Source organism: Tupaia chinensis, unplaced genomic scaffold (genome assembly GCF_000334495.1).
Source record: "Tupaia chinensis unplaced genomic scaffold, TupChi_1.0 Scaffold000528_1, whole genome shotgun sequence".
NCBI lineage: Eukaryota > Metazoa > Chordata > Mammalia > Scandentia > Tupaiidae > Tupaia > Tupaia belangeri.
In genome coordinates this window covers 3,480,124-3,506,472 of record NW_006160041.1, presented here as the reverse complement: position 1 = coordinate 3,506,472, position 26,349 = coordinate 3,480,124, and the positions used below count along the sequence as shown (strand labels likewise).

General features: G+C 39.5%; 1 protein-coding gene across 10 annotated transcripts in view; it reads right to left on the bottom strand.

Moving 5' to 3' along the window:
- The window catches only part of NRXN3 (neurexin 3), a 1,829,483-nt gene that overhangs the window by 1,296,071 nt on the left and 507,063 nt on the right, over positions 1 to 26,349 (bottom strand). For all 10 annotated transcript variants that reach the window (XM_027775177.1, XM_006157103.3, XM_006157094.3 and 7 more), the window contains exon 5: positions 1,959 to 2,260. In XM_027775177.1, the coding sequence (XP_027630978.1) occupies positions 1,959 to 2,260 (302 nt within the window). The remainder of the gene's footprint in view (positions 1 to 1,958; positions 2,261 to 26,349) is intronic.

The following is a 26,349-nucleotide window of genomic DNA, read 5'->3' as shown; positions in this document are numbered from 1 at the left end:
GCTTTGCATATTTAGCTACCACACATGGCTGGGAGGATTGTAATCACCATTTCACAAATGGAAACTGTGGTGTAGAAAGGTTAAGTGGCTTGTCCAAGGGCACAGAGAGGAGCTGAACCATAGAACTTGGAACAGAAACCATCCAGAGTAGCTGTCCTTTAGTTGTTCAGACAACCAATATTTGACTTAGACTTTGGTTTATCCTCTCTCAGTTTAGAGAATATGACAGGCACCTGATACTATTTTAGAGAAGTGGTTTTGCAGAAGAAAATGTGAGCCTTTCTCAAGCTAACACGACTCATTTTAGCATGGCAAGGAATTGTGTAGGATGGGAGAGAGCTAAAGAAACACACTGGTGAGGGCCATGATCTGATTCTGCTTCTCATACATGGAAAGTCTCTCCTCAAATGACTGATGCCAAAAAGGTGTTATTTTGATCCTACCAATCAAAGTTGGCACAAGGTCATATTTTACTATTTGGTCTAGTATCTGCAGCTCTAACACATTAAGCCATTATATGCTAGCAAATGAAAATTTGATTGGGGTTCTGTAGAAAATTGAGAAGTTCTCCTCTGGGTAAGTGTGAATGGGGATAGTGAAAAGAAACATCAGTATTAAGGTTCTTTGGCATTAGGGGAAAACATAAAACAATAATTCAAAACTGTCAATATATATGAATTAAGATAATTGGGGACTCTACATCTTGTGTTATTTGGCAACTTCACCATGCATAGAATAGATTGTCCCAACCAGATATCTTTCTTGACATGGGAGTATAAAATGGGAGTTTTGATTATTGTGTGCCTCCAGTGTGTGCTAGCCAAGTCATTCGTTTAACAATATTGTGAAGTCACACAAACAGAAAACATATGCAAGCACCTGTAATTTCTTATTTATATTAAAGGATGTTAAATCAATCATATGGCAGAAGAAAAATTGATAAGTACTTCCTGGATATTTGCATAATGTTTTCTGACTAGTAAAAGATAAATGCTGTCCAATTGGGTTTAATGACAAATTCACAACCAGGAAAAGGCAGTCTCAGCAAGACCTTGGAGTTATTTTTCTTTTACTGATATGGGCTGGTAAGGCACTAGTAGTAGTAGTGGTTATGAAATTGAAAACAACTTCACTTGGCTAAGGCTTTCTGCAAGTGTTGTCACCTGACGGAGTTGCCTGCTTAGAATCTGCAAGCGATGGGAGTTCTCAACCACGGACAGACCAGAAAAGGATGCTCCAAAGTTGACTTTTTATGTGGATCCTTCCACTTTCCAGGTCTCTCAGTCAACTGAAGAGTCTCGGAGGTAAAGACAGGGGCAATATAGTAGGGCCACCACATTAAGGAACAGAGAAACAGGAATTCAGAAAGATCCTGGCTAATTAATTCCAAGGCTAGAGGTTAACATAACAACAGAAAGATATAAAAAAAAAAAAAGAAAAAAGTAAAAGAAAAAGTTGGGAAGGGCTCATAAATTAATAGGAAGAGAAAAAGAAGACTTTTCTGGAAGGAATTAAAATTAAAATTATGGCATCATGGCAATGGTAACTTAATTGAGAAGAAAAACGTATACTCAAAGAATGAGGAAAATCTACCAAGCTGCAGAAACAAAACACTGTCCCTAATTGAATTTAACAATAATGTGATAAGATTCAAATGTAATTAAAAAATGATAAAAGAAAAGCAGAATAAAAGGGATGAAAGTACTTAAAACATTTATTATCTATACAACTGAATTTTTTTCTTAAATAACAAGTACAAATGGAGAATTTAAGTATGAGGAGAAACATATTTTAATAATTTTACTTAGGAAATTGAAAAGACTGGGAGAAAGTTAGATTTTGACATGTCCACATCCATAGCTCTACCCCTCTCCACCTCACCCATCACCTGTTTCACAAACTTCCTACCCAACTACTTAGAATGAGGCTCCCAGGCACTCGCTCCCCTCAGCCATTACCTGTCGGAGGTTGCGGGTCACTTTGACATCATGCCAGGCGTTGTCGTTGAATTTTCCATTCACAGGCTCCACTATGGCCTCAAAGGCCCCAGAACCCAGGTTAATGACCAAGGAGACTGCACCATCCTTCAGAGCCAGGTTGACATAGTCAGCCGACTTGCCCGTGTGCAGGATGAGCCCATTCCGCTGCCAGGTCTTAAAGGACAGGGTGATTTCATCACTGCTGCTCTGGATGGGGTTCTGAGACAGGTCGTAGCACAGGTACTCTGAGCCTCGGAAAGTGGCCACATTCTCCTCTCGGGCTATTATAGAAGAAGAGAGGAAAACAGTCAACACTTGACAGGTAAGAGTTATATTTACACAAATACCAAAGAGAACATGCCCCAAAGACATTGTTCCTGCTACTGGGTTAATACCAACGCAGTAGTCCCTCCAACTCTCATAGAACACTTATAATCTGAATACCAGGGAAACTTGCAAGAAAAGATAACTCAGAGAAACTGTGTGTCCACACAAGGTAGAATACAAGACAGTGCAGAAGAGCTTGATATCTGTCTTCCAATTTTTTTTTCAAAGAAAAATCTACGGAAACCTACAAACAGAACTACCAGATGACCCAGTAATTCTACTCTTAGGTATAATAGGAAAACACTCAGTCAGAAAAACGCTTGCATTTCCATGTTTATTGGAGCATTATTCACAATTGCTAGGACACAGAATCAATTCAAATGTCCAAGAACAGAAAGTAGATTGAAAAAATGACACATGTACACTATGGAATACTACTCAGACATAAAAAAATGAAACTCTGACATTTGATACAAAATGGACAAATATGGAGGACTTAATGCTAAATGAAATAAGCCAGACTATGAAAAATAGGCATTGTATTCTCCACTTAATATATATTGAATGTCTGTACTTTACAGCAGAAATGGAAAGATTGGAAGATATAACAGCAGAGAGGGCAACTGTATATACTAGAGACAGTATAGGAAGGGATGAGAAACGGAATGGAGAACAGTGTAGGAGGAAGGAGATAAGGAAAAAATAAATTTGATAAACATAAAAATGAAAGTTAACTGTGGATTATATATATATATACACACACACATAGTAATATCTTTGAGTTGACTAATATGCACTGTATTCATGCTGAAAAAATTATATTTATTGTATACTGTAATGATGTACAGTGATTAAATATAAGGAAAAAAATCTTCAGGGAAATTTTATGCAAAATAGTCAAGTGAGGTTTACATTGCTCTTGCTTTAGTGATGACTTTTAAATACTTATAGAAGAGCTGGTTTAGAATAGATAATTAACTGTTCTGACAAAGGACTCTTTAGCTCTAGGTACCTTTTATTGACCAATAACTAAAAATCAATTACCCTGTAAGATTCAGCTCTGATTTCCATCCATCAATAACTCAGTTAACTTTAGTTCCCATGGCAGACTTCTGAGCCCAATGGAACATGGTTGGATTATTAAGTAGGAAGTAAGACCTGAGATGATCATCAAGCAGGTAGGAAAGGGGAAGAAAATGAAATCTGGTGATATGCTCTGACTAGACAGCAATGCCACCCTTAGACTCAAGCAAAAGGGAGCTGTGTTATGCGAGAGCCCAGGTAGGACTAATCTATGGCCATATCCCTCCCCATAGAACTAAGGTTGGGTTTATGGGGCCAAGATGGCAGTCAAATGGAATCCATGTTCTCTTTCAAGACTATATTTCAGGCATTGAAATCCTGTAATTCTTTACCCAAAAAGCCTGAAGCCTTTTTCCTCAGACTGTGCAGTCCTCTTCCCTGGATTCATCTTTCTGAAGGAAAACCTTGCTGTCAGTGTGCACACCTCGAGATCTGAGCGGTGGTCACAAGGAGGGTTTGCAGAAATATGAACAGAGCTTGACCATGTGAGCTGAGATATCCACACGCATTTATATCAGACCCGTGTATTACAGGACAGGCGCAAAGGTGGGAAGAGAGAGGATGCAGGTCACAGGCTGCAGTCCAGGGGTGGCTGGTACTTCTTGTACTGCCATTTTCCAGTGCAGAACTATTTACAAGGTATCCAAAAATTCTAAATTTGAACCATACTTTCCAGTTAGTTCCAAAGGTATATTCATCAAAGAGGATAGAATATATTTTCTTTAATATATTTTATGATTTTGACACAGCATGTACACTTCCATTTGTCTTCTTGCTATACAGCCTTCCATATAATGGCCTACTTCATATCAGGGTTGGTTAAAAGCCATTAGAAGCACCTTATTAATGAAATAAAACTGGCAACAATAGAAATTTAGATATACAGTTTTCCTCTCAAGACTGAGGGCTTAAAAATAAAGTTGAGATAATTCTATTGCTCTTGTCAAAACTACACTCCAGCCTTTAAAACTAAAGACATGACCACCTCAACTTCAATCTCTATCACCTATCATAGTCCTAGGTAAATTGCTTGAGTGAAATAAAATATTTTCTCATCAGAAGTTAAAAGCTTTGAAGGAGTTATATGGATAGAAACCACCACCTACATATTATTTTTTTAATGTATTGATTTCTTTTATAGAGGAATAGAAAGAGAAAAAGAGAGACAGGGAGAGAGAGAGAAACAGCACCCTCAACAGAATCTTGATATGTCAATTTACCCCACAGCTTATCCTGCCACAGATCATGGATACGCACATGCCTGGGGCACTCAAGGAGGTCTCCAGATGTGAACATAAAAACATTCCATGTGTGTGAGCCTCTCAGAATGCCATGCTTTACTGCTGTACCATGATATAGCACTACAACATCAGTAAAATGTGATCTTCAACTTCATGCTCCAAAAAGTTAGAGTTCAAGTTTCTCTTGTGTGTTCCAGAGGGTCTAAATGATTAATGTCTACCTGCCTATTTCTATTTATAAACACACTCATGTAAGCAAAAGGGACTGGTCTACCTATAGATGGACCAGTGTAGCTTACATATATACAACAAGTACCATTGTACACATAACCCATGCAGGATGCATTTTACCAAAATAGGCCCCCAAAATCATAAAGCAGAAAGAAATCCAACACCCTCTGCATGTTTGAAAGAGTCATCCAATCACTTCAAGCCCTATGCATTGTCATAATCTCTCTCATTTCTGAAGAGATGGCTTTATTAAAGTACAACTGGACAAGCCTAGGAGTCCTGGAGGTGACCCTTGTCTAAAGTAGAAGATGACAAATCAAATGCAGTTAGCACGACTAAGCTCTTTTCCTATAGAAGTGAACGTGTACAAATAGAGCTACCGTGCATGCCCTTGACACCACACATAGTATATTAATGGGTGTCTTCTATAAACATTTAAGTTACACCTTGTGTGCCCACTGAACTGAGATAAATGAGTAAGGAAAGTAGTACTGATAGAGAGAAGAGTAAATTAATCATAGAATATCCTTCACAGGGGGGAATGCTTGACACAGAAAAGCAAAGGCACCAGGATGTATTATTTAATGTGCTATGTGGCACTTTATATTTTTCATATAATTAGAGCAGGAAGTTTGTCAAAATAATAAATTTTAGAACTTTAAGGGATTTTAGAGACTGTCTGATTTAATGTCCTCATTGTATTTAAGAATAACCTGATAACCAGGAATAAATGAGTTGCCCACAATGATGTAGTGAGTTTATGATAGTCTGGACTTTGAGACCTCTGGACTTTGAATATCAGCTACCTTACCCTTTGCCTGTCACTCCGGAGAGTCCTCATGCTCTGATTCTACTTGTCAAGGGCCATTAATGAACCAGGTATGTTTTTAAAAACATAATTTTAAAAATGTAAATACTCAAAAAATAAATGGATACTGAGGCAATCCTTTGACCTTAAGGGAAAAAAAAAAAAAAAAGACTTGTTTTATACAGAGGACCACAGAAAAAAAGTGACATCAGTATAGAGAATAGAATTGTCACAATAAATAAATAAGAAATAAAACCAATCCGAGAAAGACGGTGCTCATGCAAATGACATGCATATTTATGCTAATCTCCATGCAAATACATCAACAAAGATTTTACATAGCCAAGCGCCTTCCTTTGCAAATATCTAATGAAAACTGCAACAACAGTTTACAATCTTCCCTGTCTCTCCATTCAATGGAGAATTTTCTCAGTCTACCTCTTCTCTGAGCCAAAGGAACAACTAAAAGCAGTATCACCCCAACTGCTAGAATATCTCCTCCTTAGTCAAAAAACAATAGACAACTGATAGCTCCTCTCTGAATCGCATTTTAGGTAAGCCAAATTATTTTATTTTTTACTCATGGGATACCTTTCTCCTGACTGCTATAGGGCAGAGTCTCTGGCAATACATGACCCAGTCTTGAAAAGAGCAATTAAAACAACTAGGAAGGAGGAATGAGTAAGGACCTTAACAAAATGATTCTTTTGTATTCTCTGACAACTGACATTATTTGTCTCTTAAAACTCTAACCTATCTTAATTTTCTTCCATAGCTGAAACTCAAGCACTTTCTTATCACCTTGAAAACCATACTAAGTTGACAGTAAATGTAACTAAAAGGGGCAAAACCAAATAGTGACAAATATGCATTTCTGAGTCCATTCAACTCACTGAGTCCCTCATTAGGAAAACCTAATAGAGCCCCAAATCTGTTTTCTATACTTGGTGTTTACACTGAGAAGGAGGTTGGAGAGACAATGCAGTCACCTTGTATGTATTCAAGCTAAATAGGTGGAGAAAATGAATGCAGGGGATTATGTAACACAGTACACAACAGCTTAGCATAAAGCTACAGCTTGGCAAGAGAGTAGGCACTGACATAGCTAATGGACTGTTTAGCTCCATTTAAATTATATCACCCCAAAGTTTACAATCAACTGCATAAGTGTTAAAATAAAAATGTTATTCTCACTGCGTGAAAAGCAGAGCTCAATTCTATATGACAACAAATCATTTACCCATTATTTGTAAGTGTCCAATTGATTAAACACTAGATGCGATCTAGATATGTATAACTCAAGATTTTAAATCAGTTTGTATAAGACATATAAAGTCCTAATGTTTCCAATGGCTTGTGAATCCAAATACTGGTAGTGCATAGCATTAACCAGCATTCGCTCAATTCTGTTCTCTGCTCCCTCCACCAAATACACAACTAGTGATTTATATAACAATACCTATATTTCTCTGAGAGATTCCAAAGCAGATTTAAACATTCAGTATAATATTTTCTTACAGTAAAATCTAAGAAGTGTGGGAAAATGCATGAAACTATTAATGGGACTTGAGGTTCCTGATAGCTTGATATCTTAAGAATTCAAATGTAGCTCTGAGATCAAGAAATCTGGACTTCATGTTGAAGGTTATAGGGAACCATTACATGATTTTGCTAACAGGGATCGAAGGGTTCGATCTGTATTTTGAAAACATGTAATCTTTTAAAAACACATTTGGACTGCTTTTCCCAGGGGTTGCCTGAGGTGGTTCAACCTGGATGCTGGTAGGGTTCCTGGAGTATAGTTTGCCATTTACTGGGCAAGAATGGAAGCAAGAGGTTCTTTGCAGAGACAGTTTAAAGAACTGAATGGCAGAGATATTGGTGAGCCAGGGACCACCATACTGATAACCACCATACTGGTTACCAGCCATATTTGGCTTTATACTGGTGAGCCAGAGACCACCAGAATGGTGGTTATCAGGAGAGAGGTCTCTGGCTCACCAGTATAAAGTCAAAGTTGCAATTCTTATGATTCAAGTATGACCATGACACACTCAGGGCCAGAGGTGGAAAGTGAGAGAAAAGGACAATGAATTTGACAAGAAAGTGCTCAAGATGAGAACATGACCGAAATGGCTAAAGCAAGATTCTAGGGTCATTTACAAGCAGATGTTAACATCTTTCTAAATGTGCTATATATACTTTTTTTTGAGAGAGAGAGAGATTTTTTGCTATAGGATGTGTGTGCTCGCTGAAAAGACAGAGAGAAACAGAAAGATAGAAAGCGAGAAATCATCCCCCATCACCACCACCAGGGCGATGGCCATTCCATAGTCCCTTCTCCTCTTGAGGTCTTGGGCATGCATGCACACGTGCCCAGCATGATTTTAAGACATCGGGTCTGGCAATACCATTACACCACCTGCTGCTCCCCAAATGTGCCATATATTTCCAAATGCTTTCCTAGTCATTGTTTGTAGTTTTTCAATACTGTGAGGTCAGTTTGCTTTGTTGATGCCAATATGAGGTGATAGAGGTACACAAGTTTAGAGAGTTTGTCTGAGGCACTAGGGAGTGCCACTCCCAAAACCTCAGTACCCTGGTTCTCATGCCATTGTTTTGGCTACTACATCACACCACCAAGTTGCCAAGAACTCAACCTCTCAGAACAGGTTCTGACACCCTACCAATTATGCTCTACAGCTGCGGCTGAAGTTTAACCTGTTGATAGGAGAAACTGCTTACAATGCTGGGTAAGAGTCCTCCCAGGTAGCAGGAACCCAAGCAGAGAGGCAGGGGAGTAGGCTAACTTTCCTTAAAAATTATTTAGTACCAGGTTGGGGAAAACCAAACTACAAAGATCACACACTTCATCTCATCAGAAGGCCATAAAAAAAGTCCCATTTTAAAACACTTGGAAGAGCCTATTAAATGCTGACCCCCTTTGGAGTGGCTGTAGCCTGTGCAGAACACCTGCTGTGCTCCAGAAAGGAAATGGGAGCCAGTTTTCCCAATGATGCCCTCAGAGACACAACAAAATTGTTCTCATCATCACATCCTTTGTCCTTCAAATTGGCTTCATGCAGCAGTGCGGTACTTTAGTCTGCACTGATGCAAAGATAACCCCGGCTGCCCATCCTGGCCTGGCCCACCAGGAAAGTAATGAGGCACGAAAACACATGGGCTACTGCCGCCCACCCTGCCAGACAAAGGGACGGCTTGTGGTCCCGAAGCCTGCCTGCCAGCTCATTTCCTCTGACTCCACCAACTCAGCAAGGCTGCATTGTGCCTCCCCTTCGGAGCAGCTGTAGAGAGGGGTGATAGGTTCTCACATTGTGAACTCACAGATCACCCTTCTCTCTGGCCATTGCTTCCCAGGCAAAGCAGCCTTGGTGATGCCAAAAGAAGTAATGAGGAGGTGCACAATTGCAGACATTAACTGGAGAGTAAGCCCGTGGTTCCACAACAGTTCTGCTCTCTCCTGGGAAAGGGGGGCGAGCTGCATATCCACTCAACTCTGAAATACTATTTTAGCAATTTGAGTTCTTTGCTGGCACAGGAACAAGGTAAGGCAAGTGTGAGTTAGTTCTTGCACAATTCTGTTTCCGTCCATGCAACCTTCTAAGAATCCAACATGCAGAACAAGAATACCTTCCTCTAAGGGCATCTTGGGAGCTGTGGGCAGATACTCAAGCTGTCTGTTGAGCTGTGAGATGATTGTACTTACAAAAATGAGGGAAAATACTTTTTATTGGAGTGAATACTATTTTCTATTACTTAATGACATTTCCTGCTAGAACTTGGGGAGGGATCTGCTGATTACAAAGGCAGAAGATTGTACAAGTGACTATGCTGTTGGTTCTGCCTGTCCCATTTCCCTTATAATGTATTTTAGGGCCAAAAAAAAAAAAATCCATTAGGAGAAATCAAACCACAGAGTCATTCCCCAAGGACAAATGATAGAATCATTTACCTGCCACTTTCCATCACACAGATATTTTAAAACCAGAATGTACCCCCAGACGGGAAATTGTGTTGCTCTGAGCAATCCTGCACAACCAAAGAAAAGACACAGGAAATCTGACCTCCTGTGGCCATTTCCAACCCTGATCCTCAGACTCTGTAGGAAAGATGCAGCAGAGAAATAAATGGACTTTTCCACACTGCCTGGATCACTCGCTAGCCTGCAGATGCTTCTTGAAAGTGATGAGAAGGAAAATAGTAAATCAAGTTGTCACTTGGAAAATAAACAGCCGGCATCCTGGTGAGGGAAGCTGCCTCAGTCCACAGAAGAATGGCCTAGGAAACCACGCTTCACTGAAATCACTAGAAAGCTAACGGCATCTTGAAGACTGCATGGCTCTCAACTGCATTATAAGAAAAGTTAAATTTGTCTTCATTCATTTTAAGAAGTAAAGATTCACAGGTGCCTACCATGTACCAGGTGATGGGCCCAGGGCTGAATGCACTTATGTCACATAGCAACCCTATATGCAGAAATAAGTAGCTGATATTTTACAGAAAAAGAGAAATTATAAAGCTAATCGATTTTGAATGTCTACTAAGTTTCAGGCCCTGGCGCAGACTCATATTCACAGGATACCCTGTTTTTTAGGTGGGTCGTGGACTTGTTGGCATGAAGTATAAAGATAAAGACATTGAATTGGTGCGATTGAATTTGACAGCCTGCTCTGGATCTTACAAAGTCCATGGAACCTTAGTATATTATTTAACTTCTCTGACCCTTAGTTTCTTCATCTACAAACTGGGATTAACCTTTGTAAATATCTCATAAAGGTACTGTGAGGCATGAATACAATGAAGTTCTTGGCCCAGTTCCCAGCCATAGAAATATTAGCTATTATTGTTGAGAACACAGGAACAAACAAGTAATGACATTTCAGTGTAGTAAATGCTTCATAAGTGATATAGATACACAGAAGAGGGAATAACTGACTCTGGGTGCTAGCGAGAGCTCCATATAGAAGCCTTAAGCTGTGTCTTAAAACAGAATAAGAGTTCACAGGAGCAAAGGAGGAAGAAAATGCTAGTTAGGAGAAACAGCACAATCACTGGTGTGGCCAACAGGAAAGCATGACGTGTTCAGGGGATGGTGAGAAGCTCAGTGTGGCTAAAGCAACAGACATGTGTGCAGGTCCAAGATGAAGGCTGGGGCCTTAGCTACCCTATCCTTGAGCATTGGGAATGAGGAACACGAAGAATATCAGCTGGTGAGCGGCACCATTATACCTGTATCAGGAGTTCTGAGTGGACGGATGGCTAGAGCAGTGAAGAGGGATCCAGGAAACATTTCCAAGGTCAGACACATATTATTAAGAAACCATGCAGCCAGCTACAGTGGTGCATCAGTAGCATGATGCTCCATGATGCTGAGGCCTTGTAGGAAGGTACTAGTTTGTTTCCTGAGGTCTCCCTAAACATGCCAAGTACATTCAGGCATGTCCATGATACTAGCTAGGAGGCTGGGAGTGGTTCACAGCATGAGGATCCTATTGTGGGTGCTTATATCTCTCTATCTCTCTCTCTACCAAGAAATAAACAAACTAAAAAAAAAAAAAAGAAAGAAAGAAAGAAAGAGGAACCAACTGTACTACATATGCTTGTCTTCCCACTTAAAATAATTTATGTAAAATGCTATATGTTTTATTTTTCCTTAACCACCAGATCCATATGAGTAAAACTGTAATTACTCTTGTTTCACTACCAGCTTCTCATTTCAATTATGGGTAAGTCAATCAAACAAGCAATGAACACAAGTAGTGCATTCTCTCTTGCTGAGAGAACTCTGTTTCACTATCCCCGTGACTTAATGAGAACACTTCCTTCCCTTCCCCTGGAAGGGCATAACTTTGGAATAACACTTGGACCATCTCTCTTTTACTCATTCACTTTCTCTAATAAGAAAAAAAGAGATTCATCTGCTCGGTGATAAGGAAAGGGTCCCAGGTCTATATTCTAATTAGGTGGTCTCTATTCCTAGGTGGCCTGCTTTTCTCTCTCGTTTAGTTCTGCCCTTTCTACATGGCTTGTGAGTTCTGCTCTATGATCCCTCATACAGAAAGTCTGTTGAAGTAGTCTCTGCCCCTTGTGAAGAAACCTGAAGTTTTCTAGGTCTTCTGTCTATTCCTGAGTAAGAGAGTTTAATTCAAGGAAAAAATTATAAGGAAGCCCAATTTGACTGCAAGTCAAAGCCACATTCTCTAACCTAACTCTATTGGCAATAGACCTAATACTTGACATGATTACAGATTCAACTTTTGTGTCTATTCCACAATTGGTACATAAGTCAGAGGGGACTATTAGGGCTGTCATCTCAGAGCTCAATAAAAAGTTGAAATAGGTACCAAACTCAAGGTAACAGAAGGATATTGAATTAGCCCTTGGGTTGCTTTCACCATGACTGAAGAGATAATAGACATATCTGAAACTACGTAAGGTCTATCACATACAAATTTGTCAATAAATGTTAAAGCAAGCTCTGTGCATTTATTAACAACACATCCACATATTTAAGTTACACCATATATATGGGTGATAAAAATGGTGAAGAATAAGGGCCTTCAAGTGGCGTGGTGATTAAGGGTGCTAGAGTCCCACATGGCCAACTACGGTTTGAGTCCTGGACCTGAAGGCTTGCTTTCTCACTCCCTAGCCCCCATAATAAATAAATAAATAAAGTTAAATAAAATAATTCTTTTTAAAAAGGAGAAAAATGGTGAAGAATGAAACCAAGATTGCTTTCCTGGAGATAAGTTTTAAATCAAGTTTTGAATTCTTTTAAATAAAAACACTTACAGAAAATGTATGGAGACCAGCAGTTAGCGTAATGGCTATGTTGCTGGACTCCCACGTAGTCGATTGTGGTTCGTGTCTCAGACTCGGTGGCTTAAACCCACGCCGGGCGCTTGTGCGTGCATGCCCAAGATCCTGACAGGAGAATGGAGGAGAAGGGATTGCGGCGTGGCCATCCCCCCTAGAGGGTAATTTCTCGCTTTCTATCTCTCTGTCTCTCTCTGTCTGGCAAGCACACGCATCCTATAGCAAAAAACCTCTCCAAAAGAAAAAGAAAAAGAAAAAGAAAAAGAAAAGGAAAATTTATGTACGCATAAACCTATAATCAAGGAACCTTCAAAACGTTAACTGAAAATGTGCATTATGAAAAAAACAGAGTTTCAAAAAATTTTTATAGCAAAAATCTTCATACTTTAATTCTATTTTTCCACAAACTTTTCAAAATCTCCTCATATCCATTCACCCTTGGTCTAGACCAAAAAAAGGACAATCTACATATTTATGTATTTTTCTAACCTGATTCTTTCATCAGAGTTTCACACGAAGGTGGTGACAGTGGAGCACCAGATGCACGTAGTGAGGCTGCGTTCTGTGACCTGACGAGGACAAAAGTACTACTAGAGACCCAGCTGGAGCAGAGGAGAGACGGTTATAATTTTGATACACATAAGACTAATAATGCTCAAAAAGAAAATCTACAGTGAATCTAGAGCCAGCAAAAATCATATGACATGTTTTCTTTGAACTATTGCAGACACACTGCCTATAATTACTGCCCAAATGAGATATTCACTTTATCTATCCATATATATTCAGAAAGGTTCACAGAAATCGGGAAAACTCATATAGATAGTGAAATATCTAGAAGCAATAAATATGGATTTTTAAAACTAATATGGACTTTTAAAATATTTATTTCTTGGGCTAGAAAGCAATGTAGTGGTTAAGGCACTAGACTCCCATTGGCGAACCATGGTTTGAGTCCCAGACTCAGTGGCTTGAACATCATATTGGGTGTCCACCCCCCCACAAAGAGTCCTCTTTCACTTACCCTCTCTCTGTCTCTCTCTAGTGAGCGCATGTACCCTATACCAAAAAATATTTTTTAAATTTATTTCTGTCAAATCTCTTCTTAGTCAATGATAAAAACAGATAAAAAGTCCTCCAGTACAAATTGTCAGTGTAGTATCAGAAGAAACCTTGAAAGGTGTTCCGATCTACCTGCTGCCTCAGTAAGTCAATAACTAAATTGTCTCTCAGGTAAAATTCTCTATCTTTAAGTATCCAGAGAAAATAAGACAATTAGGTATTATGTCAAACTTCCTACAGATATTTTAGGAGCCAAATGTTTCCCTCCCCTAACAGAAAAATAAGATCTAAAAGCTACCAAGCTCCATTTAGGTATTAACAGGAAAATATAAGATGTGAAAAAATGTTATCCAATATTACTTCCATTCAGACCAGAATAGAGAATAATGAATATAAATTATAGGTGGCTGATAAAATTTAACTACAGTAATACACATGAACACATACACACACACGTGCACACGTATAATGATCTCTAGTCATTATTTATTACCACTCTATTCATATGTACCCAGAAGAAAATGAATACAGAAAACCTGCCGATCAACTTCAGGTAGCTGCTGCTTCTAAAGAGGGAGAAAATGAATCGAATCAAGGAAGTATTCAAGCACAACTAAGACTTTCAAAAAGGTTACAAAGCAAAAATGGCAAATCATTAAGATCCGTTCAAGCTGAGTGATGGCTAAACCAACATTTTTAATATCCTCCAGTATAGGACCTATAGTTTTTATGTTTGAAATATTTCATACTTTCATAAAAAGTTAAATCTCTGCAGATGATCCCGATAAAGCATCTAATCTCTCAATAAATCTTAAACGATTCTTTGTATATTATATACGTGTCAACTTCTTAACCATATGTTGTGACCAGCAATTTTTCATAGCTTTTCAAACTCTCCTGCGTACCCAAGAATGTGATAAAGACTTGTAGAACTGAATTGAAATGCAACAGAACGGATCACCAGGATTCTAGAGTCACTACTTCCTCCTCTCCTGAAGACCCACTGTTGAGTGCCTTGCATGGCAGATTCAGCCTGGCTTCCTCTGAGCAAATGGGGTAGGGGCCAGTCCTGGCAGAAGCTGAGGGCTAGAAAGGATACCTTTTGCTGTTGCCAAGTGATAACTCCACAGCAAATACTAGGAGTCAAGCAAGACTAGAGTCTGAATGTATCACATGTGCATCTGCCACAAGCCTCCCAGCCCCTGTGTTCCACAGCAGAACAAAATCATACTAGTTCTTTAAGAAAATCCCGCTGAGAAGCCTGAATTGGTGCCCACCCTCCTCGCCTGCCCCTGCAGGAGGAGGGAGGACAGCCCAGTTCCTCCTTTGTTAGCTCTGTGGGCTCTAGCCTACAAGTCTAGACAGAGTGGCTTGCTAAAAGGCCTTGGAGTCAATGCCTGGACAAGATCAATAAGGCTTTTTATGACACAATGAAAACTTTCTATTTTGTTAAATGTGGCTAATCTACCATTTCTGCAGTACTCTTAAAGCTTTCAGTGCCGAGCACTGGAGTCCAGGTGATTAAAACCCTGTTCAGAAACACAGACTGGGAAACAATGCCAGTGCAGAGGTAAAATTCTAGAAGCCTGGGCTGTGTCTTCTTTTAGAATGAGGTGTGCATTTCCTTTTTCTCTCAGAAAAATAAACATTTTCTTGGCAGTAAGGAGATGAAGGCTGATACCAATAAAAGGAAAATCTGACCCATTCCAGTACATTCAAAAAGGGACTGATAATGCCCAGGATCTAGAGTAATTAAATGGGAAAGAAACTGAATGTAGAAGTGGATAAGGCTGGGATGTATGTCAAAGAGAGTGAGGAGACAGAGTTCTCTAAAATAGAGACTTAAAACTCAGTGGCCTGATTTAAGAAGCCTAAATAAAAGAGAAAATCTTTACTGACTATAAATTCAATTACAGTATTAATAGTGTGCAGTAAGCTAGAATAAAGTCATTATTTTCTTTCTACCATTTCATCATCTCAGCCTGTTAGCAGCTTTTTTTAAGGGCAGAACCTTTTTTGTCCTATTATAAAAAGGACAGGAAATTAACATTTATTGAACCTGCATTATGCTCCAGGCTTTCATACATACAGAGGGTCTCAACAAAACTAACGCTATGTACATAGCACTTGACCTGTTTTGGTGATTTAAAGTCACAAGGGTGCAAACATTTACCACTAGGACCATTGTTATTCATAGAGATAGCATATCTATATGTTCCTATGTCATTTGAAAGGGGAACTTTTTTATTGGAATGCATGGCATTTTTCTTATTTAACACTCACAAAAGCTTCATGAAATCAAAGTTTTACTAGCCTCATTTTACAGATGATAAAACTGCTTTGGAAGGGACTGAATTAATTTTTTAAGGCTTTTTCTTTGCCTTCTATCTACTCTCCTTTGTTTTTTTTTCTCTCATGGGGATGTGTGGAAGGAAGAGAGACAGAGAGTTTGAGAGTCTCATCACCCCATGGCAGCCTCTCCCCAAGCCTTCCAGCCTGCTAGGATCATGGGCTGCACTTGGGTGTACCTACTGTAGCATGTTCAGGTCTACCCCGGAGTCTGAACTCAGAGCCTTCCAGAAGGAATTTAATTCTTGTGCAATATCACTGCTAGTAAGAGAGACATATTTTTTTTTCTTTTTTTGGAGAGGTTTTTCTCTAGGGCACGTGCACTCGCCAGACAGACAGAGAGAGACAGAGAGACAGAAAGCAAGAAATCACCCCCCAGGGGGAATGGCCACACTGCGATCCCTTCTCCTTCATTCTGCTCTCTGGATTCTGGGCATGTACGCACATGCGCCTGGCATGAGCTTAAGCCACCGGGTCCAGGACTCGAACCGCGGTTGACTATGTGGTAGTCCAGCGACATAGTCATTATGTAACTGCTGGTCCCAGTAAGAGACATATTAAAAATATAAAATTAACCTTCACAGATGATAAAACCTCTGCAGTTTTTTTTATTGGATCATATTGCTTACCATTCAGTGCTGGGTATCCTGTGCAAAGTCTCTGTCAATAGTATTGCTGGGGACCAGAAGTTGGCATAATTGCTATGTCTCTGGACTCCCATGTAGTTGACTGCGGTTCGAGTCCCAGACCCGTTGGCTTAAACTCATGCCAGACTTGTGTGTGTGCATGCCCAAGATCCCGAGAGGAGAATGGAGAAGGGATTGTGGCATGGACATCCCTCCCTGGGGGGTGATTTATAGCTTTCTGTCTCTCTGTCTCTCTCTATCTTTCTGGCGAGTACATGTACCCCCCAAAAAAATAGTATTCCTGTAAGAAATAAGCTATTCATTTCTTCAAAAAATATATAAATATTCATTTGCATAGTATATCACATATTTCAAACCACTTTCACCTACGTATCTAATTTTGTTAAGTATGAGTACCTCTCAGCAGCTGCTATAGAAAACTCTTATCTACCCAATAAGGCTAGATTTTCCTTAGACACTTATATATATATTAACCACATATTTTGGGACATGAATGCAGATCATAAAAACAATGCTGGAAATCATAGGAATTCTGTATACAGACAACACTGGAAATCTATAAATGCCAAAGGAGGGTGGGGGACAACCTTACTTAAGAGAGTAAAAATCTATTCTTGATGCACTAATCTTTCTAAATCAGCATGATTCACAAACCATTAGAGATGTTCCAATATCCAAGACCACACAGTGTGACTGAGTTATGATACAGTCAGAAAAATGCTTGGGCTTGTACCAGGTAGCTGCAGAGGGGGAAAGTTTAATTGACTTGTGATTGGAAAGAACGCATGAAATTGGGATTCTAAGACTCTGAAATGGGACCTTGAGTTGGTTTAGTTCTGTAGCTTGTACAGCCATTTGGGATGGATATTTATATTTCCTATGATCTCCATAAACCCCAAATCCAAACCCTATCCAGAAATATTAGATAAGATTTACCATTGAAATTTGTTTCAAATCCATGGGTTATGATAAGACAATGAGTGAACTATTTTTCTCAACTCTAGTATGAAGATGCATAAGAGATCCTAGACTTAGAGAAATTGTGGTATTTGTACACATCACCAGTTGCTCAGGGTTTCTGATTACACTTTGTAGGTGAATGTCTTAGAACCAAAGAAGTAAGGAGATTTAGGACACACAAGAGCATTATACAAGACTTCAGAGAACTGGAGGCTCTTTCCTCATCGATATGGTGAAATCTCCAAGTAGATATCAGCACATATGATATGGTAGAACTTGGAACACTAAGAGGAATGAACTGAACCTGATTCTCTGACAAGGCTTAAAACTTAGTCTATCTCTTTCTGTAGAAATAATTACATCATGAATGTTTGACCACATCAACTAAAATGAACATGAGGCTGACTGAGACAGACACCAGACTGCCATTGTAATAACTGACGATGAAAATTTACTATAAAAATCTTATGGTCAGCAGACTTGAATTCCCAAACAATGGTCTCAAGTAGGACTTTGACCAATCTGTTTTGGTTTTTGCTATAGGGTACATGCACTTACCAGGAAAGACAGGGACAGAGGGAGAGGGAAAGTGAGAAATCACAGCCTCCCTCCACCCCGGAGGGGAGAGTGGTTATGCTGCAATCCCTTCTCCTCCATTCTCTCAGGATTTGGGGCATGCACACATACACAAGCCTGGCATGTCAGACAGGTGGGTTCTAGTTGCCTTAACCTCCACACTACCTGCTGACCCTAAATGTAGTTCCTTTTAAAATAAAAGCTAAACTTATACAGTATTTATTTATTCAACAAATATTTATATAAGACCTTCTCTATGCTGGACATAATGGTAGGCAATGGGCATGTAGGGATGAGCATAACACTGTAAAACCCTTGTGGAACTTTCATTCCACTCCTTTCTTTTTTTTTTTCGGTGTTGGAATTTCCTGTCTTCAGTAAAATGATAATGATGATGGACAAACTTTGTTAATGCCATTATTGGGAAAAATAAAAAGTATTCAATTCTTTTCTGAAAATTTTGGCTTTTCAACAAAATTGAGAAGTTTGAGATAACATAGAACCAGAGAATCTTTTCTTTGGATGTTGTTAAACATTGGTCAAAACATTCATCATGGGTTGGGACCAGCAGTTAGCGTAATGGCTATGTCGCTGGACTCCCACGTGGTTAACCGTGGTTCAAGTCCTGGACCCAGTGGCTTAAACTCACACCGGGCGCGTGTGCATATGTGCCCAGAATCCCGAGAGGAGAATGGAGGAGAAGGGATCGCAGCGTGGCCATCCTCCCTGAGGGGTGATTTCTCACTTTCTATCTCTCTGTCTCTATCTGTCTGGCGGGCACACACGCCCTATACCAAAAACCTCTAAAAAACAAAAAAATCATCATTGGTTATGTGTCAAAAGGTAAAATTTAAAATAAATCAAATAAAAACTCTAAATTACCTAGAATCACTGACGAAACAAAGGGGCTTGAGTTAGTGGGATATTTTTGTTAGCTTTGAATTTTTAACCATTTCTAAATTGACTTTTCTAGTTTTTGAAAGCTAACAGTTATATCAATGATAAAAATAATACTCATTGCTATGACATACTACTTCTTAAGCAATTGCTTTCTATAACTTTAAACTGAAGTCATCCTAAGACTAACCTGGAGGATTCAGAAGGCTCTTTGAGATTTCATGGCACATCAGAGTCTGATAGCTCGTCGTCAGTTATCATTGTACTCCACTATGAATAAACAGCGTTTGCTTTCCAGTTGTTTGAATTTGGGATCACGAGTGTCCTCTGTATTATAAGTAGCTAATTATGTTGCATGGAATGATTTATGTAAATAAAAGTGTTCCCTCAGGGACCACTAGGGTAATTCCAGGAACAGGCAAAACTTGACAAAGCTTCAGAATGGCAGCTTTTGTTGCACTTAGGGTTGATAGAAAAGGTCTGTCTCATGTTCTAGGGTACAGCTTATCCCTCCTTCCCCTACCTCCTACCCCACTGCCTATACTTCAAGCACCTATTGGGACCTTTTAAGAACCAGTGACACCAAGCCACTTTACAAGGAGCAATGATGTCCTACTGCTCTCAACTGGAATAAAAAAGTAAAAAGACGTCAACAGAGAATGGAGAAGGAAAGTAGCTAGAATTTATTATTCATTTACTACATGACTGGCACAGGAAGAGGCTTTTTAAAAATTATTGATTCATTTCTATTTTAGTAAAATATTTTCAATAAAAATAAAATTTTACTTTAATAAAAATTGTTCTAATTTTAATAAATATAAAGTATTTATTTATTTAGAGGTTTTTGTGACATGGTGTAGTGTGTGTGCTTACTAGAGAAAGACAGAAAGAAAATGAGAAATCACCACCCCTGTGGGGGATGGCCATGCCACAATCCATTCTCCTCCATTTTCCTCTTAGGGTTTCAGGCACACACACAAATGTGCCCAGCATGATTTTCATGCCACCAGCTCCGAGACTCAAACTGCAGTAGGCCATGTGTGAATCCAGTGCCTTGACTGCCATGCCACCCATTGGCTCCAAGAGGCTCTTTAAAATACTGACTGTTCAATCTGACAACAATCTAAGGGAGTAAGCATTCTTATCACTGTTACATACCAGGAAATGCCTACAGCATCTGAGATGGGGTGGTAGTGATGATAGTGATGATACCAGCTGCCATTTTTGAAGCTTACTGTGGGTTGGTGTCTTTAGTTCTGGCTTAGTATTATGAGGACAATCTTTACATAATCTTCACAAAAACCTATTGTACCTGTAGCATTTAGGGAGGAAAAGCAAAATTTATAGGACTTCAAGACAATCTAATTAGAATAATAATAACTGACCAGCATTGATGGTGCATGCTGTTAAGACACAGAAAGATCTGGCCACAGTGGTGCCTGCCTGTGACCCCAGCCTGGAGGCTGAGGGAGGAACATCCTGACATGATGAAACCCTTACTTAAAATAATAATAATTGACAATGAGGGAATTTTGAATGATACTGGACTTGCATCTAACACTAACCTCATGCTTCTCCTACTGCAACAAGAGTTCAGTTGTGTAAGAGGTACCGCCCTGAGATCAAGAGCTGAGAACCCACTGTGTAAACTTTCAGGGTCTCTGTGACTACTGGTCTGGACAATGGCCTTCTTGACAGCTCTCTTCAGCTGACTAGTGCCAGTAGTAAACTTTAGGTTCCCCTTCCTATGAGAAGACAATAGAACTATCAGTATAACTAGATGATATACTCCTCATGACCAAAATAGTCTACTAAAACTCCTCACTTCTAGCCATTACTATGTTTGGCACCTACATAACACACTTGACCATGTGTTATTTGAAGACTTTTAGTTACTCACTCACTCATCCAATCATTTATTCTTATATTCACCACATCTTTATTGAGAACCCTTGTCATGCGTTAGGCCAACAATTAAAACACAAAAGTCCTGTCAGATTTAAGCACATCATATTTCCAAGGTAGGCTAAGTTAGGGAACATCCTTAAACCAAGGGAAATGTGATAGGGTTTTGAAAACACTTAAAAGTGTTATGCAACTCTGTGGTATTATCCATATCATTGATTATCTTTTTTACTATTTCAAAAAATGTCCACCATTTCTTTAAATACTGTAACATCCTAACATAAATGTTTTGACAGACAGGCTATCTGGATCAGTTTCAAGAACTTTGACTTTGGGTTTACTTCAAGTCACTGAAAGAAAAATAAATGAACTGTTCTCACAACCATGTTGGAATAAGGATATGCTCCTTACTTACACTTTTCAGATGGACTTGATAAGGTGAAATATACATATTAACAATGGAAAGTAGTCTAGAAATCACATTTTACCTCTTTTTCACAAGTCTAGCATAATTTAGTTTTTGCCCATAATAGAAGCAGCCTTTAATAAGCTCATGGAAAATGAGTATTAAGGGGACAGCCCCATGGACAGTGGATAAGCCTTATGAATAGAGAGCCAGATCCCAGCTGGCCAACCACAGTTCAAATCCCAGACCTGGCAGCTTGAAAAACATACTGAGTGTGTATCTGTACATGTCCGATCTCTTGATGGCATAGAGAAATGAAGGAAAAGGATTGTGAAAAGAAAATGCGCCATGAGTGGGGGTACTTTTCTTCTCTCCCTCTTTTTATTTTCTTTTCTTCTCTATCTCTGGAGAAAAGTGAAAACAAAAAGAAAACACATAATATACAAAAACTATAGATGAATTTCAAAAAGATTTTCTCCACCAAAATAAAATTACACTTTAATTTCATTTTTCTATGAAATTTTTGAAGTCCCCTGTTAATCAGCAGTAGGATCAAGACCAAAATATAGGCTTTCTAATTTTTATTTAGATATGTTAGCTGGAAAAACACGATGAAGTGAATACATATACATGGAACAACATTGAAAGTTTGATCTTCAGGATGCTGGATGCCTAACTCCCTCTTCAGTCCTTTCTTCCAAGCTTCCTATACACGTATCTCTTTCAGATTCACCTTCACATTAGTCTTCCAGAGCCACTAGAGGTGGTCCTGGGCAACATCTGCCACTGGAGAAGGGCCCTGGGTAAGTGGCTCAAAACTTAGTGCTCATATGGCTAAATTGCTCTTTTGCTATAGGTGGCCTCTTTCACTCATTGAGTCTTTTTTTCTCCTTCTTCCTACAGTAGTGTAGACTCTCTAACTATAGGGAAGAAATGCTGTGTAATGATTCCAATCCAATCTCCGGAAGGCCTTATCAGTGGTGTACAGCCCTTCTTCTCACAGCTGACCTTTCTCACTGTGCTCAAGTCCAGGGAAAAACAAAAGCACCAAAACAATGAAAAGCATTAAAAGAGAGTGGAGGATCAAAAAAGAAACTCTAGTCCAATACAGAGCTTTCTAACATAGAAAGTGTGAGAGAGAAAGAGAGAACAAGAAAGAGAAACAAAAACAAACCAAGATAGTGAAGGACAAGCAAAAGAAGATCGGATTCTCCTGATCCTCTTTATTTCTCTTCCTGAGGGCTGGAAAAGGCATGAAAAGGCTGTTAATAAATCTAGAACCATGCTGGTAAGAGAAAATAAAGAGGACAAGGAAAAAAGGAGAAGCTATAGCATACAATAGCTTATAATATATAAAATGACTCTTTGCTCTCTGTGAGCCCTGACAGGCATTCCAAGCGGTAAGAATGCTCTCAACCTCAGGTGCCCTCTGAGAGAAAAGCTCTTCCTTTCAATAACACAGGGGAGCCAACCTGATACATACCCTCAAAGCCCTCTGCAGGCAGAAATGGCCCTCTGAGGACCCCACAAACACATTCCTTTATGTCATCATGGCTTGGCAAATTGTAAGTTTCTCATCACACCTGAAATATAGGGGTAGCTTTTACCTGGCATTGACATAAACCATTTTGGGGACACACGCACACATGCACACTCACACAATGGTCAGGCAATTTTTTAATATTTTGCAATATAAATTGTAAGCAAACATACAATTCTGATGGCAAATAAAAATATTCTTTCTATGTTTTGATATTTATCTTGAAGGGATAAAAATCATCATCATCCCTTTAACTCTGTAAACAGTTTAAGAAGCAAACATCTGCAATAATCTCTTTCTTCAGATCTATGACACGCATCCATTTCCCTGTCTTGTTGAACATGCAACAAGCTTCACAGACACAGGTGCTTTTTCAGACACAGTTGGGGATCAATCCCCTCATCATTAGAGAAGGTAGAGAGAGTTGTGCACTATCATTAGAACTCACAATATGAAAGAACTTCAAAAACCGCATGGAAAAATGGAATTACAGAATGAGTTTAGGGCCAGGCAGTGACACAGTGGTAAAGCAATTGGACCTTCATAGGAAAGGATAAGAACCCAGGATCTCCCTGAGCATGCCACGCACATACATGTCCGTGTCTGTGTCCATGATACCAGATGGCTAGACTGGGGGTGAATGGTGGCTTGAACACCCTGTTGGGGGGGCACCCATTTCTCTTGCTCTCTCTCATGGAAAAATAAATAAATAAATAATAACTAAACTTAAAAAAAAAAAAACAGTATTAGTCTATTTTGGTGCAAAAAAATCCATGCATACTTTTTAATATATTATGCATTTTCCATGAACTTTTTGAGGATCCTTAATATCTCTCTCAAAAAAAAAATTCCACGTATGACAAGCTATGTTATAGGAAATGGGTCTGAGAAAAGTCAAGTTTTGCTAGAGATCAAGTTTCTCCTCCAGGGTTCTAAGCGATTCCCTAGATTGGATTATTTCAAGTAGTTTTCTCCCTTATGAAACTGCTTTTCATCGGTCCTCAAACTGTCTATTTAATAACAATTAGCTACCAGTTCTAGAGGGCTAGCCCTATGTTGAGTACTATGCTCCCTTCCTTGCCTACACTGTCTCATGGAACCATCACAACTCTGAGAGAGACCAGTGCTATTATAGTCTCTTCTACCGATATGGGAATGAAAGCTTTGTGATCTTCCCTTGGTAAAATGCAGCATCAGCACTGAAATCCAGGTTCAGCTGACCCAAAGCCTTCCTTCACTCTTTACCACTGCCCTGTGCTGCTTTGCCTTCTCTTCCTGTGGGGCCCAGAGTATTTCTCTTGGTCCCACAATTCTTGCCTAAAAAGGCCGTTTGAGCCTCCTTCCAGCAACGGATGGTGGCAGGCACATGTCCCCACCGTGCAGCGTCCAGGACCGGGTCCTCTCCTCATGCAGTGTGCCTAGCGCTCCCCTCTTGCCAGGTCAGCTTGCAGCAAAACTGATGAACGACCTTTTCCATCTCATCCACCCACAACATTTCTTCTGCTTAAAGTGTTTAATAAGCTACTGGCATGTCAGCTACATAATAGTTACCTCCCTGAGTGAGAAGAATTTGCATTTTTTTAAGACTGGGACACATCTCAATTCAATAGAATCAAGCCATAATTATGAAATTTCAGGCATCAGGGATATTTTTTGCAAGCATGGGAGTCCATGGATTCCTTCAAATCTCATCACCTAGCAATTGCCAATTCTGACTCTTCACAACATTTTCTCTGCCTCCATCTGAGATGGATATAGCATTTTGACTTTCAACTATATGTATATTAGGTTGTCCGGAAAGTCATGATGTATTTTTCTATGTTTTCCTATGCAAAGATGTGTCAGGACTTTCCCAACAACCCAATAAAATAAACTTGTAAATGTCATCTCTCAACCATCGTCCAGAAATAATCAAAGATTCGTTACATGTTCATTGGGTACCCAGCCCCAAAACCATGAGCCTTCGTTCCAGTAACTTCCTTATTGTTTTCCTAGCTGGGTGGTAAGGGATACTGCTAGCATAGAAAAAATTGTATCTACTATAGAATAGCTATCTCTAATACTATCAATGGATGGCTGTCTACTCCAGCCCGGCCATTATGTTATCTGCAGAAGGGAATGAGGGAAGCTAAACCATGTCAGCAAACAAGACAACTGACAGCTGAAGTCATCAGATGTCAGTGGACAAAATGAATTTTTCGCACTTCATAAACTGTCAAAGCCCTTTTTTAAGTAAACAGCCACCATCTCTTTTTTTTAAGAGAAATTTTTCTATAGTGTGTGTGTACTCGCCAGAGAGACAGAGACAGAGAGACAGAAAGTGAGAAATAACCCCCTAGGGGGATAGCACACCACAATCTCTTCTCCTCTTGGGATCTTGGTCACACACACACACACACCCAGCATGAGTTTAAAGCCACTGGTCTGGAACTCAAACCAGGGTGGACTACGTGTGAGTCCAGCCATGTAACCATTATGCTATCTGCTGGTCCCAACAGCCACCCATTTTTAAAACAACTCTTCCTCTCTACTGGAAAATGAAAGGATGCATCAAGGCTACTGAAGAATTTCAGAGATGAGAACCATAAATTCTCATGAAATCTGAATCCTATAGCCAAGGAGTGAGAAAGCACTGAATTAGCATACACAATATAGAAAGGAAGGCAGTGCTGAAACTACTCAGGCTCTGGAGGCAGAATCAAGCCCTTCCTTAAAAGTGATGTGATTTTTAGCAAATTAATTAACTTTTTTAAGTGTCAGTTTACTCATTTGCTAATAAGAAAAAAAAATTGTATCATCATTCCTGGGCTTCTTGTGGAGACTAAACAAGATAATATTTAGAAAGTACTATGCTGCAATCATTGCTATAGGGTGCATGCACTCACCAGAGAGACAGAGAGAGACAGGGACAGAAAGTGAGAAACACCCCCTGGGAGGATGGCCATACCACCATCTCTTCTCTTCCATTATCCTCTTGGAATTTTAGGCATGCACATACACACATTCAGCGTGAGTTTCAAGCTGCAGGATCCAGGACTTCAACTGCAGTCAGTCATATGGGAGTCCAGCGCCTTAACCACTACACCACTTGCTGGCCCCTATACTTAACATTTTAAAACAAAATAAGCCATATCAGTTACTTCAAAGGAGCTTAATGCAAAAATATATCAATTTCAAAGACAAAGCTGCTACTTTGCAAAGCTTACAAAATAAAAATAGGAAAAAGTGAAAAAATATATAATCTAGACTTTCTTCTGCATCAATTTTCACACAACATGTTCTTGGTCAAAAGAAGCACTTGATGACCCTGCATGCCTTCTCTGCCCTATACACCAAGCCACCCTGAACTCACACAGGTACCCAATTTTTAGAACTGTAAGATGCCACTTAAGAACCATGTTGGGGGATAGGAGGTTCCATGGTGTTTAAGTCATTGGACTCCTACATGGCTGATTACAGTCAAAGTCCCAGACCTGGTGGCTTACTTTCTCACTTTCC